The 15117-nt window shown below is 48.5% G+C and overlaps 1 protein-coding gene across 1 annotated transcript; it reads right to left on the minus strand.

Annotated features, from left to right (window-relative positions):
- Nucleotides 1-3751: 3751 nt before the first annotated feature.
- Nucleotides 3752-13338, minus strand: MYOC (myocilin). Its single transcript, XM_084848178.1, has 3 exons — nucleotides 12538-13338; nucleotides 7774-7902; nucleotides 3752-6565 (listed from the first exon to the last, which is right to left on the minus strand). The coding sequence occupies exons 1-3, from the start codon at nucleotides 13109-13111 to the stop codon at nucleotides 5781-5783; spliced, it is 1488 nt and encodes a 495-aa protein (XP_084704304.1). The 5' UTR covers nucleotides 13112-13338; the 3' UTR covers nucleotides 3752-5780.
- Nucleotides 13339-15117: the final 1779 nt, after the last annotated feature.

The following is a 15117-nucleotide window of genomic DNA, read 5'->3' on the forward strand; positions in this document are numbered from 1 at the left end:
AAAACCCATTGCTCCAATGAGGCCTTTGGCACACAGCCTCAGTCCTCTGCTGAAGCTCACCTTCATTATGTGCAACAAAACCTTCCTCTAATGCTGTCTCCGTCTTCTTCCCCTTCCGCTATTGCCTCTCCTGTGCAACTGCTTAGACTGCAAGCTCCTCAGAGCGGAGACCTGCCTGTTTTGTTTGTAGACTGTATACCATAGACCATGAATGGCACTGTGTGATTATAAGGGAGGGCCAGGGAACCAGGGCTCTCAGCAGCTAGGCTCCAGGGCCTAATCACTCAGAACACCAGCACGCTAGCTCCTTGCCAAGCTCCACAGATTAAGCTCAGTGGTTCAAGGTTGCCGTCGGGCTGCTGAACATTATCTGGTGACCCTACAGCCCATTCTGGTTCAGCAAGGCCTATAAAGCCCTGTCCCCACAGTTTGCTCTCCAGTTGAAGCAATGGGCCTTGAGGACCCTGCTTACACTCCTGTCCCCTTTCTCTGCCTGCAGCCTCAGTCCTTCTTGACTGTGTGCTGCTTATGGCCCTTTCGCCCTAGTACTGTCTCACTTCCAGCTAAACTGAACCTGGCCCCTCTGATCCTCCTCTGGGACTCAACCTTCTGCCCACTTGTGTCTTGCTTCCCTGCCTTTGGTGCCTCAAATCCTGATCCACCTTCTCTGGAACTTGACCTTGTCTGCTTCAGATCCTGTCCCATCACTGTCCCCCTTCCCTGGACTGATGACCAGCTTCTCTGGATCTCAGTACTCAACAATCTGGAGCACACCCCTGATGAAGCCAGACTATTAGTAATGGTACTTTGTAATAACTTGGAGGAGAGCAACTAAGACTAGAATGCTTTTATAGCAATTAGTGCACCATTTCCCCTGAGAAAGAACTAGTTTTAACCGAGAAAATCATTTCTTTCTTTGTGCATCTTTCTACAGTGTGTATGAGGTCCCAATAATTCTGTGTCAGAAGAGGGAATTGTAAATTGAACCTCCAGGATTGGGGGGGGGGCACCATGTGAGGAGAAGAGTTTTTTGTTAAAACACGTGACTGTGCCATGAGGTGAGGAGATCAGGGAGGAGATCAGACCCAGAAAAATGGGCGAGTCCTTTGGGCTGCCTCTCACATTATAATTTGAAGGTAGACCTCCGTAATTAAGTTACTTCTAGCCCTGCCTGTAGGCTTCCTATAGGCATCTGGGTGGCTTCTGTGGGGGACCAAATGGTGGACTAGATGGACCTTTGGACTGATCCACTTGGGCTCTTCTTAGGTTCTTAAGATGTTTTACATGTACACATAAAAAGGTAATGAGTGAACGTAAAATATGTATTTGCAAATGCAGGTGCTTTTGTCAGGCAGCACTGTTTGGGCACAGCTCTCTTTGGCAAGTGTGGCAAACCATGTTTTGTGCCAGGTAATCTGTGAACGTGTCTTTAGGCAAACTAGGAACACCACCACTTTGTCTATAGTTCTCAACAAAGTTCTCACTGTGGTTTAAAGCTCCTTCCAGAGATAATAGAAGAACCACATCCACCAACCCTTTGAAAGACACTCACTGCGCAGTGTTGCAACTCTTCCCCAGGCAGACTGTTGAACGTGGCGGCTGCTTCTTGGCGTTCCAAGCTGCTCCTCAGATGGCTCTCCCTTGGTGCTTTTATTCACACACACGACAGGAGATTCTGAGGCTTCTGCTGGGACTGGCAAAGGCTGTTGGATGCCCCTCGGAGCCGCTCCGCCACATTCCTATCATATGGTTGCTAAACTCCATTAATCTCAACTGAGATACCTCAGAGCAGGATCTAGCTTGGTGCCCATCCTGCTCAATTAGGTGTGCAGTGGTTCACTCTGATTGGCTAGGTAGGAGTCTTTGATGATGTCACACTTGTGTACCAAATCCTCACAGTGTTCAGGGAGGAGTTGCCATATTAATCCCATCAGAACAAGAGTATATGAATATTGCTCTCTTGCTCTGCCCAAGCTAGTTCTGCCAGAGGTATGAAAGGTGAGCTTACCAAGTCTCCTAAGCTAGACTGGATGCTGAGATGCAGGGGGCGGAGCCTGGCAGGTCAAGGGGCGGCAGCTAGAGGCACCTGGCAGATCAGGATGGAGTCTAACAGACCAAATGGCAAAGGCAAAGGCTCCCACCAAGCCAAGCAGCTTCTCTTGAGAGAGGGAGAAAGGAAGGGCAGAAAGAAAGAGGGAGAGAGAAAAGGGGATGGCAGAGAGAAGGGGGGGTGGCCCCATCCACCACCAGCATGTCCCGCCTGCAAGCAGATAACCCCTCGTGGGAATATGGCTCTCAACAGAGAAAAGTCTCCTTCTGACAGGAACCTTCCTGTCTTCTTGTACTCTGTAAAGCTCTATGCCAGGGCTATTGAACTTCAGGCTGGCGGGTCAAATCTGGCCTACCTGGGGTCCCAGTCCACCCCGCCAGGTTTCCCCAGATGGCCCTGACCCCTTTTCCCTGCCCCTGCCCATTTTCCCTGGCCCCACCCCCTTTCCTTTGACCACGGATCTTTGGGTGGCTTGCCAGCTCTTGTGTGCCCCCCATTCCAAAAGGTGTAAATGCTTCTCCTTAGGCTGCCTTTCCAACAGCAAGAGATCTAAGCTGAAATATCTTGGCATGTTCACTATTTTGGCCCTGCCGCCTTTGCCTTTAGCTGCCTTCCCCACCACTGGAATGCAGCCCCCGAGGGCACCTCCAAAACTGAGTTTGCCCCTCAGGGAGAGAGAGGTTTGACATCCCTGCTCTGGGACATGGGAAGGCACTTTCACTCAATGCCTCCAGTGTGAGGGGTGGCATGGGGCGAAAAGATTGCTCCACATGGCAGGTGGCGGAGAGGAGAAGCAAGCGGGATATCGGCGGAGTCCTAAGCCCGATGGTTGTTGGGTTTAGAAAACTCCTGTTATGGCCTGGTTGGTGATCCATGTATTTTTCATAATAGCATGTTAATATTTATGTGCTTTTCGTTCATGTTGCAGCTCTCGAGGTAGATTTTAATATATAATGGCACCATGGCATTTTTTTCCATCAATGCACTTATTCTCCTGCTGTTCCAGGTTTGAGCCCCCGCCCTTAGCAAAGTGCCTTTGGGCACCCCCCCCAAGCATCTTTATTTGCTGGTGGTGGGCAGTAATGCTATGTTCTGCACTGAACAACTGGGTCTGCAAGCTGCCCACCATTTTAATTACCCCTGAAACACCATCACTCCAGGGCATGTTGGGAAATTAAAGTGTGGGTCCCTAGAGGACCACCATTTTTATTTCTAACACTGTCCCAGAGTTATATTATGATGCTGGCATTACAGATAATTAAAATGGCAAGTGGCTTGCAGTCCCTCCCCCTGGCGTAGGGGGCTGAGGATGCCAGCAGTATCCCGGTCTGGGTACTCAGGGGCTCCTCAAGGATGTCAGGTGCTGATCCTAGCCCTGTCCTCTGGCAGCAGTACATGTTGCATAGCTGTAGCGTGTGGAAAGGACAAGGGAAAGCAGGGGGGATTCTCCTTACTCCTGATGTGTAACTGGAGCTCTCAGCCCGCCCAGCCTTTCCCTCACCAGGCAGAAGTGGGAACAGACCAGTCTTACCACACACCCAACCGCAGCCCTGGCTGGCTTCCTCCCTGTCACCCAAGCTTGCAGCATCTCCCCCAATTCAGACGCTGCTTCCCAGGCTTGTCTTTGCTGCCAATGGTGGCATGACGTTCCTTGGCAGGAACCATGGTGCAAAAGGGAGAACAACACACATAATGCTGGGGGGGGGGGTCGTTGTTTATTAATGTCCACACAGACAGTTTCCTCAGCAAGCAAATTAACAGGAAACATCAATGCTGTGCGGAAGTTATTCTGAACTCAGACCTACTACACCAGTCAAGCAATTCTAGTGTCTAATAATACTTAGAATTGGTATAGTGCTTTTCAGTGTCCAAAGAACATCATATCTATTATTTTGTTGTAATCCTTACAATATCCTGGTAAGGTAGGTCAGCATCATTATTCCGATATTGTAGATGGGGCCTGGGTTATAGTAGCTTTCCTAAGGCTACCTTGTGAGTCTGCAGCAGAGGAGAGATTTAAACTGCAGTCTTTCGGCTCACCCTCTGAGCTGCGCTTTCTAAAGATGTAAGTGCCATAGTGAAGCTGGGCTGTTTGGACTAAAAGGCTTCCGGTAATAGTCTGGTGCTTTGATGTTCTGGCAGGAGCAAAGAGAGGCCCTTAAAATACGACACATCTGGTAATCCTCAGCATAAGTATGAGGAAGTTTCAGAAAGCACAGAGAGGGCACTTCTTTTGCCATCACTTTCAACTATTCCCTTTGCATTCCAAAAAGTACATTTTGCAGGTTAAACGGCAGCTAAGTCAAGGCAGTCATGCTTGATGTTGAGCCAGGAACTCTGCTGACTGGTAGTTAAATGCTGTGTAACCGAGAAGGGGTACGGAAGGAAAGAAGCTGCTTTCTGAGCTGGGGTCAGAGTGCAAGATTCTGACTTGCACATTCTTGGGTTTGAGTAGCCGCTTGCTGAGTCTCACAACTGGACTTCAGCCACAGCAGAGTGTAGAGTCTTCCTTCTTTGCCAACATGGTGCCTGCAACCCACTTCAAAGCAAATGCCTTCATACTGCTGGGCGGGGGGCGCAGAGTGCAAGGGAGGTGAGCACAAACAACGTATTAGGAGAGTGATACTGTCCCATGGAGTCGCTGTGTAGTTTATTGGCCAGTTCTGCACTGCTGGCAGGTACAGTTAAAATTGCTCATGTTGGGCTGTATCTCTTTTCTGTACCTGGGGCAGCTCTCTTGTTTTATCCCTATATAGGCCCTTGTAAGTCTGGTTCAGAATCTAGACTGGAAGCCTGTAGGCAGGGGCATTTCTTTAGCATATTTGTATATGCTAAAATGCTGTAGAAATAATAAGTGGTGATCAATTTATTTCTGACAAATTCTGCTTCCCTGGGCCCCTATTCATCTCATTTCTGAGATGAATAGGGTACTGGAATCCGACAGAGGTAGGGAGGAAGCAACTTGGGAGGAGTTTCAGAGGGGAAACAGCTGGTGAGGGAGGGTTAAGCAGCCCTTTCCCCAGTGCAAAGTGGCCCCTTGCCAGAGTGCTTTCCAATGAAGAAGAGGCCACCATCTGCAGGGCTACTGCTGCATTTCTGTAATGTCATGTGTAGTTTGCCTCTGTTATAATGATCGCTGCACATTTATGTAGCGATTGTATCATTTTCAAGTACAAGTAACAGAGAAGATAAACTCAGCCCTGGTTGTCAAGTAAAAGACCAGCCCTGAATCCTCTACTCAGGCTAAGAAGCGATCTCCACAAGCAATGGATTCAGAGGATGAACCCAACAGAACTTGTAAAAGGGCAGAGGGGTTGTCCGTGTCATCCTGGTGGTTGCATTCCTTTGTGGTTCAGTCCTAAGTAGTAAAGACAGCAGTGTGCGGAGGCAAGCTGTTATCAGAAACAGATGGCACTGGATGCCGTTAAGGGCAGTAGAGTGGGATATAGAAAGATCTCACCCATGAGGTACAATCCATGGGAAGTTCTCCCGCACAAGCCACACTGAAATCAACAGGAATTGCACAAAAGCAATAGCAACTCCGTAGTAGTGATATTTGCATTACCCCCCTTCATTTCAATGGATTTTGCTCAGATGAACTTCTATGTGACTTGTGCCCCATGTTGCTAATTAGGAGGAGGAAGGTTGGCCATAGGGATGCTCTGCCCCAGGCCTTGGGTTAGCCCTGCTGGCAGGTAATATCTTCCTACTGCCAGCCTCTCCAAGCAAATCACAGCTTGGAAAGCTTGATATCATAGGCAACCATGTTGAAGTTGTCCCAAGCCAAGAGTTTTCTCTCTGTGGGGTTGTAGTCTACCATGCTGCTGTATCTGTAGCGATTCTCAAAGCGGATGTTCAGTGGCACACTGGTTCCTGTACTAGTGTGGTAGGTGAAATTCACAGTGGCCTCAGGGGACGAATAGCTGCTGATGGTGTACAAAGAGCCGCAGATCATGAAGGAGTTGGCCACCGACTGCTTGCGGATGTCGGTTTCCCATGTCTGCTCAACTTCTAGGGTTTCTGGATCCAGTTTGGAAATCACAATGGCCCCCTTGGCATTATCAGTGCTATAGGTCACCCACAGCCCCATCTCATCCACTGCGAAGTCAATGTCTGTATATCCACCCCATGAGTAGGGGAACTGCCCGTGGTAGCCAGCATTGGAGAGCTCCTTTTGGACGGTAATGACTTCAGCGTTCAGATCATATTTCAGCAGGATTCTGGACTTGTGCCTCTGAAAATAGAGTGAGCCCTGGTAAACGACAGCTCCAGTGCTCTCCATGGATCTGGGCAACACATGCACTTTGGAAGGGTAGCCTTTCATGAACTGCTCTGTATCATCATACTCAAAGATTTGGCGGATGTCTGTGCCGACGGTGTCCACTCTCCAAGTTGTCTCATGGGTGTATGGAGACACAGGCTGTGGGTCCCTCATCCACACACCATACTTGCCAGCGATGGTCTCTGCCCTGCGGAAGGTCACCGGTTCACCAACCCACACTAGCGATCCACAGCCTGTGTCAGGAAATAAGCAAGCCAGTTACTCTGTCCAGTTGCAGAATATGAACTTGGGAAAGGTGGTGGTTTTGGGGAGTGCCTGTCTTACAGCATTGCCAAAACTGGGCACAACCCTTTGAAATTTCTTTCTGATGAGAAATAGGTACAGGTTAATGATCCGGCTCAGATTTTCTATGTACTCCAATATTCTAAGTATACTCAAAATAACATATGTGACATGTTGCTTTCATACTGTTGGTTTAGTGGAATATCAGGGTTATTACTGAATTGGGACTCTACTAAATGAGAGAGAAGGAGACATGCAAACAGCCTATTCTAACTGGAGAGGGAGAGAATGGAAGGACCAGGCAGGGTCTGCTTGTAAGTAAAGCAAACCCTGAAGCAAGTCGACCAAAGGGAAAACCTTGGGTCCCTCCCTCACTGCCATTTCCCCACCATTTGCAAGGGCTAATCCGGCTTCTCTTTCCTTGACGTCTGATCTCAGCAGGTGACAAGGCATGGAAGCCTTCCATAGGCGGCTGGGCCTGCTTTGGAGGGGGCTCTGGGAATCCTCACAATGCCATCTCCCCTCTGGCTTTGGAGAGGCTGTGGGGCAGGCTGTGTTGCTGGTCTGATTTTAACAGAATTTCTGAAGGGAGACAATGTAATTTTTCAAATGAGTGGTCATTTCATTTAAGAGCTGAAATGCGCCCCTGCAGAGTCTGAGGTGGTGCAAAGGGTCCCTGTAGCGCCAACTGTTGCGTTTGGGCTCGTCTTCAGTACTGCGGCCTTAATCATGTGACAAGATGGCCCGCTAAGCTGACGAAAGAGACGGAAATATTCTGTCCCGCCGCTGTTCAATTAATCTAGCAGCGGGCCCTGTGTCACTCCCTTTTGAGGAGTTTGTTCGTTTATAGCCAGAATGCTGTGGGTTTGACTCCCCAGCGATCCTGCAGGAGGTGGGTTTCTGTTCTGACATACTGCCCCCTGCTTGGCAACTGGGGTGCTGGTGGTAATTCATCAGGACTGGCTGGCCCTTCTGAAAGGGCGGGCTCACAAATGCAAAGCAAAGGAGACTGTGCTTCCATCTTTGGACTGAAATGAAAACCAGGCTGAGATGGGAGGGAGATTATTCCAGACCCTGTTAACTAAGCAGGGTAAGTCAAGCGAAAGAATTCTGTCACTGGTGGGCTAGAAGGAAGCAGGAGCCCAGTCTCCCTTTGTACCTGACTTTTCTGCCTCTGCACGAGGGTGGCTGGGTGAGGGGCTTCCCAGGAAAAGAGGGGATGCAGGAACCTCCATCAGTTCTGATTTGAGCTCTTGGTAGCCCACATGCTCGATGTCCCACGTAGACACTGCAGATGGAAGAAGGAAGGGAAAGAAAGCATGTTGAAGGCCAGAAATAGGGTGCCCGAAAGGTCAGAAATGGTGGTGAGCATTTATGGAACACTTTAGAATGTTCAAAGTGCTTCACAAGTAGACCTGGTTCACATGATCAAAATAAGCCATGGTGGCTTATTTAAATCACGGCACGTGCCTGGCACGATTTGAATAACCACTGCCCAGGCGCAGCTTGTTGTATTGTCTGAACCCAGGCAACATGACTTGTTGGAGAGGGAGACAACCCTCCAATAACCCATGGGCTGTTGCAGGGTTGTTTCCCCCTCCAACAAGCCATGCTGCCCAGGTTCTGATGACAAGCCATGCCCAGGCAGTGATTATTCAAATTGTGTCCTGCCTGCGCTGCACTTTAAGCCACGGTGGCTTATTTTGACCATGCAAACTAGCCCAGTTCACATACCACCAGGATCCCTGCTTGTTGCTCTCTTAACAAACCAGAATCATAAGCCAGGCTTATGATTCTGGTTTGTTAAGAGAGAGGGACAAGCCAGAGATCTCAGTTGAGTCATAATGCTAAACAAACCATGGAAGAGGCTTCCTGGCTTGTTTAGCTGCTTCCATGGCCTGGAGGAGCTAAGTGGAAGCAAGTGAGCAGCGAGCATCCGCACACCCACCCGTCCTTGATAAGCTAGAATTCTCAGCAGCTTTGGCTTACTGTGATGTGAAGGCTGGCCGATTATCTCTGGAATCCTTACAAGAGTTCCTTAAAGGTCAGCCAGTATTATGATCTGCACATCACAGATGGGGAGAACTGAAACTCCCCCATGTAAAAAAACCCCACCACCACCCCCGATCCTCCCTGAAAAGAGAAAGCTGACACACCAGGGAGAATGTGATAGCTATGTTCTCTGCCTGTGTGCTGGTTTTCAAATTGCAGGGAGATTTTAAGATAGAAGGGTCTCAAAAAAGGAGACCGCCCCACCCTGTAATTTATTCTAACACTTCACACTGCTGCATGTGTAAAGATCCTTCCCTAGAAGGCTTTTATTGTGCAATTGCCCTGCCTCATTCACGGAATTTTACAGGGGGTCCAGATGTTGTCAGCTTCCATTTATCACCCTCCTGTGGTTTCCTGCTACTTCTTCCATCTTTTTTCTTACAGCGAAAAGCTGTTATGGAAAGATGTAATAGCTGCACAATCCCTTCTGACTGAGAGTGCCAGGAGACCTCCATCTGGAAGCACTCGGGTGACTTTAGAGGACTTTGGAAAGGCGGAGGAACATATTCTGAATACTGTTCAGCCTCATGGTTTGAATTTGAATTTGGATTTAACGTCTTTCCTGGTTGAATGAGCAGTATCTATATGTTATATTATTAAGTCAACAGTTAATTTCTGAGGGTAATACCCATGGCTAAATGAGCATTATGTATCCAGGTTCTGTTATCAAGTTTTGATAACATAATTTACACACTTTGTACTAAGAATATGGGTTTGTACTTTGTTTACTTGTACTCTGGGTTATTTAGGACAAATATGTATAATTTCAGTGATAATATTTGCATTTTTCATTTTCATTTTCATTTTTTCATCACTGTATTTTATGTGCTGGCATTGTGTTGTTGTTGAACAATTGAGTAGTTATGTCCTTAAGAGAATATAGCATCTCTCTAGTATATATGCCTTTAAGACAGCTGTATATATTGTAAGGGCTGGGCTACCACACCAGCCTAAACTCACTGCCATAGAAGCCTCTTTATCTTGGTTGCGTTAGGCAAGTGAGGTTTGAATACTCATTTATATTTCTCTAATTGTTATTTTTTTTGTCCAAATTCATATAGTGTTATTTTTGTTTTTTTAGTCAGCATTCTTTGGAAGAACTGAGTGATAATTGGATGTGAAGTCTTCTATTGGATAAACGTTTCAGTGGGGTACAGAGATTATTTTCACTCCCATGTCTTTGTCTCGGCCATGGCAGTGAGTCTATAATGACTATTAGGTCTATCCAGACTGCAACACCATTATGTATTGATGTGCAACCTTAAATGGGGATAATATTATTTACAGTGCACGTGGGTACTGGTATGTTTTTATCTGTATGATTTTAACTTCTGAGGAAGCCTGTTGCGAAACAGGAGTATCTCCGGATTCCTGTAAAAAGTGGAGGCCACAATTTCCATGGCACAGTTCTTCAAGCTGCAGTTAATCACTGTCCATCCTTGTAGCATTTAGTCAATTTCTTCTACATTTTGTAATTCTGTTCTTCCTATCCTGCTGTTTTTTTTGTGGTCCTTTCCCGATACAGTTTTTTGTCCCCTTATATTACAATATTATATAATTTATACTTGTGTGTTCCAGTTGCATGCAGTTTAATATTCTTGGGTTTGGTTTTGTTACAAGGGGTGCCCTTTGCACTAGTCTCTATGCCTTTAACAGCAGCCTGAAATATTTAAAAAATTGAGCAGATTAGGTTTTTCATGATAGGAACATCTGGGTGGAAAGCTTTATCTAGTCACTTTCTGCATGTCAAGAGATATAGGGGGGAAACCAGGGATCTATCCTGTGCCTTGACTAGTTGGGTAACAGAGGGACTTTTCCCAGGGGCACCTTGCAAGATTACCTCTTTAAAGCATCCACTCATGCTCCAGGAACTCCATCCTCATTTGCATCCGCTTACCCTCAGTCTGTCTCATTTTTAGCATTGTCAGCTCTTGAAATAAAAATGGTGGTATATGAGTGAGGCTTGGGAGTGGAACTCACTAGGTTTGGGGGCATAGCACAGAGCAGGTCTGGTGATGGCGTAAAAAAAAGCCATGGAAGAAAATAACTTGCCTTGTTTCCGGCTGCTTTTCTGGTAGCTGGACACAGCTCGAGCTGAGGGCCTCCCTTCCTTCAGTTACCAACTGCCACTGCATCGGAGGGGGAAGCAGATGCATCCCTCCCATTGTGCTTAGACCAGCTCCATGACCTGCTGAATTACTAGGTTCTGAACTTTGGTACAAAGAATCAAATGCCTGAATTTGCTTTGTTCCTCCTCTGTTCCAATCCCCTTTCCTTTTGTGTCATGTCTTTTAGACAGTAAACCTGCAGGAAATAAGGAACTGTCTTCTTTCTGATCAATGCAAGCCACTCTGGTAAGAATATACAAACACACAAACTGCCCTGAAAACAACAAACAGCTTAGCTAGGCCCTTCTCCCTTTTAGTCAGATGGGCTTGTTCTTCGACCAAAAAACTGATCAGGATACAGAAGCTGTTTGACCCGGCAACCCTGCATTGATTGTTACTCATTTTCCAGCTTGGCAACTGATGTGGCCCCAAAGACTAATGATGCTCTTGCACTGCTTTTTAGGCATCCCACTCCAAGAATATCCCCCAACGGACACCAGCTCCCAGCTCCAGTATTCCATCACCCCCTATTTTTGCCATCTGGTGAGAGGGTGATGATGCAGTGGCTTAGAAAGGGCCAACCCGGAGCCAGTGGGTCTGTGTTCAGCAAACATAGGAAGAGGCCTGTGAGGAACATTTAGCTTTGTTCAGATCGCTTCTTACATTCAGCCGTTGTTGCTGACCCTAATGCTGGGGAAACATGGCTTAATGGGACACAGGCTTTTCTAAAATTGCCACGGGCCAGGTTAGCAGCACAAGCTCTGCTTGCTGGCAGGTTTTTAAGGCCTTTGGCTGGGGCCGCTTCTGCTCTATTCATGAGATTCATTGACATCTGGCCTGCAGAATGAAATGCTGAGTGACAAGGGGTCAGGATCAATGCCAGAGTAGCACAGAAGTATCCCTTTCTCTTCTCCAACCACCCTCATTGTGTGCAACTGATATGGCCAGATGCCCATCATTGCCACAGCACAGCCTCCCACAGCCTGATGCCTCCCAGATGCGTTGGACCCTGTCATGCCCAGTGAGCCACTAGTGAAGCTGGAAAGGGGCAATTCACAGGGTCAAGAGCTTGAAGCAGCTTCCCCAGCAAGAAAGGAAGGCTAATGGATGTACTGCTTTTCAGTGTAGAAAAAAGGTCGAATAAAGGAGGGACATAATAGAGGATTATTAGATGATGTGGAGAGAAGGGATAGAGATAAAAATTCTTCTTCTCTCAAAATACATGAACTGAGTGGAATAACTGGAGGTATTGGTTTCACAGCAGAGAAACATAAGCACTTTTTCACATCTTACAGTAGTGAATTCCTTATTATGTGAAGATGTGCCATCAGAGCCCAAACAGGGACAAGGCATACATAAGTAAAAGGAAAGAAATTAGCTAAATTCTTGGAGGATAAATATCTAAGCAAGAATTTGCCATGGTGGCTAAACAACAAAACACCCTGAATACCAGATGCTGGCATTGCTTGCATAGTTTCAAGCCTGTCTTTATAGCTATAAGGGCTAGAAACATGCTTTCTCTTTCCTCTCTCTGTTGAACTTGAATCAGACTCAGGATGTGCACTTTACCCAACTACATGCTTGTCTGCCACTGCCATCACCTTGGGAGCCTCTTCTGCCCCCAAACAGAGGGCAGAACTGCATCCTGATTGTGGACACAGGGTATGCAAAAAAGGATGGCAAGGGAGTCCCTAAGGAAAGAGCTTCAGGTCCAGACAGCCCATCCACTAGCACATTTCCTATCTGGAGGCCTCCAGCATTACCTTCTGGAGAGCCTTGGTGGGCGTCCTTGCGGCGTGCCTCCCTGGCCTGGGGGAACTGGCTTGCCGTCAGCCGGGCCACCTCCTGAATGCTCTCCTCCAGCTGCCTCGACAGCTCATTCTTCTCCTCCTCCAGCCACTTCTTGTCCTCTTCCAAAGCAGACTTGTCTCGGAGCAGGTTGCTGATGGTGGATTCCAGACGGCTGACCTGAGTGTCCCTCTGGGCTTGTTCCCTCTTGAGGCTCTCCACTTCTCGCTGGAGCAGCCCCACCACAGAAAGAGAGGGGCTCCTTGCCGCTGGCCCTCTATGTGGCTGGCTGACCAGGTTCTCCAGGAGACTCAGCCTTGCTCTGGTGGTCTCCAGTTCCCGGCGCTGGGCATCGCTGTCCTGCTGGAGAGCCCGGATTGCGGTCATGGCCTCTCCTGGGTCAGCACAGCTGGCCTCACTCCCACTGGGGACTGTGAAGGAATAAATGCATCTGCCGTCCTGGTCGTTTGTCTGGTGGAGATGGACGGTGCTGCCTGAGGTTCCCCACACCACCCAGGCCGAGAGCAGCCAAGCCCCCAGCACTGGCATGACTTTGCTGCTGCCCCCTGGCCCCCGTCAGCCCACACAGGCTTCCAGAGGCGCGTGGTGCGTGCGTGGCAGCCACAGCTCTCTCTGAATCCCAGAGCTCAGAGACCTCTGCTTTATGCAGCTGGGAGTCAGTCAGGGAGGTGCAGAAGAGGGTTGCTTTGCCAGGAGCAGCAGCAGCAGCACAGAGCAACAGGAATCTTCCTGAGCTTTTTGGCCTCTCTTAAAGGGAGAGCATTCAATTGGTCTGGGTGGGAATATGAACTCCGGCTCCATTCTTGGGACCTGTACCCACAACACACAGAGGCAGCTCGTGGGTGCCTGTGGAGCACACAGCTTCCTTCACGGGGGTGGGGGGCGAGTCTGGCTGTGTGACAACATGGGCAGGCAGGGAGAGGAATGTGGGAGACCAGCGACTTGTGTGCAGTCTTTTGAAGAACTACCTATTTTAAAAGCTTGCTTTGTATAATATGTTTGTGTAATTTTCATCAGAAATAAGTAGCCGTTAAAACATTTCAGAAAACTATTTTATTATGAGGGTTGACAAATACAACAAAAGGCGATGGGTTGGATCCAGAGCATCGCTCGTGCTGGAGGAGAAATCATCAAAATCATAGGGGTGGAAGGGGCCTACAAGACCATTGAGTCCAACCCCCTGCTCAGTGCAGGAAGCCCATTTCCCAGGCGGTCTCCCATCCAAGTACGAACCAGAGCTGAAGAAAGGGAGGCAATCTTCATGCGACCTCTTTCCACCTGCAATGCCCTGAAAAGCTGCTCTGGGCGGCTTAGGGCCCTACTCAGTGGCTTGAGAGGTGATGCAGGGAGGTGCTGGGGGAATAGGGGCTCTGCAAAGATTGCCTCCCCACCCCACTTTCTCCAGTGCAGAGCCTCCACTGGATCCTGGGGCCTTCTGTGAATGGAAAACCAGATCCAACGCAGGCATAGGGTTGTTGCATCCACTAGAAAAAGACATGATTTGTCCACTCAGTTTTTTCAGGGAGTAGACATTTAATTGTTCCATTCCCATGTTTTCCAAGTTCTCCTCCCATCTTTTTCCATACCTAGTTTGTGGTGATGTTTTGTGGGGGGCAGGGGAGGAAGGGGCCTTAGAATGCAGTTGCAGTACTGGCCTGTCCAGTGTGAGCTGGCCAAGCTCTACTGAGGCTTTTCAGGGCTACGGGGCTCCTTGATTACTAGTTTCCTTCTTGCCCCTTTCTTTTAAAGCAGTTAATAAGTTGACCTGGACCTGGATGATGTTAACCACTATAGGCCAGTAGCCAACTTCCCCTTCCTGGGCAAGGTGCTTGAGCAGGTGGTTGCATGACAACTCCAGGCACTTTTGCATGAAATGGATTATCTAGACCCATTTCAATCAGGCTTCAGGGCTGGTTTTGGAACAGAAACTGCCTTGGTCACCATGTGGGAAGACCTCTGCCAGGAGAAGGACAAGGGGAGTGTGACCCTGTTGAGTCTCCTGGACCTCTCAGCAGCTTTCGATACCATCTAGACCATGGTTGTCTGGGCTGGAGGCACAGCACTGCACTGGCTCCAATCCTGCTTGGATGGCCAATTCCAGAAGGTGATGCTGGGAGTTTATTGGTCTATGCCTTAGCAACTATGCCATGGGGCTCCACAGGGCTCCATTTTATCCCCCATGCTGTTCAAGATCTACATGAAACTGCTGGGGGGGGGGGTATCTGGAGGTGTGGGCTGAGGTGCCATCAATATGTGGATGACACCCAGCTCTACCTCTCTTTCTCATCAAACGCAGGTGAGGCAGTGGCTGCTCTGAATCAGTGCCTGGGCACGGTAGTGGACTGGATGAGGCTCAATAAACTGAGACTCAATCCAGACAAGATGGTGGTACTGTTAGTGGGTGGTTCATTTGCCTGGCTAGGTGATATTCAACCTGTTCTGGACAGGGTTGCACTCCCCCTAAAGGATCAGGTTTATAGTTTGGGGTGCTCTTGGACCCGGAACTGTCACTTGAGGCACAGGTGAACTCAGTG

This window comes from Heloderma suspectum, chromosome 4 (assembly GCF_057233095.1).
Source record: "Heloderma suspectum isolate Gila_16-S chromosome 4, 16-S_ref, whole genome shotgun sequence".
In the NCBI taxonomy this organism is placed as follows: Eukaryota; Metazoa; Chordata; class Lepidosauria; order Squamata; family Helodermatidae; genus Heloderma; species Heloderma suspectum.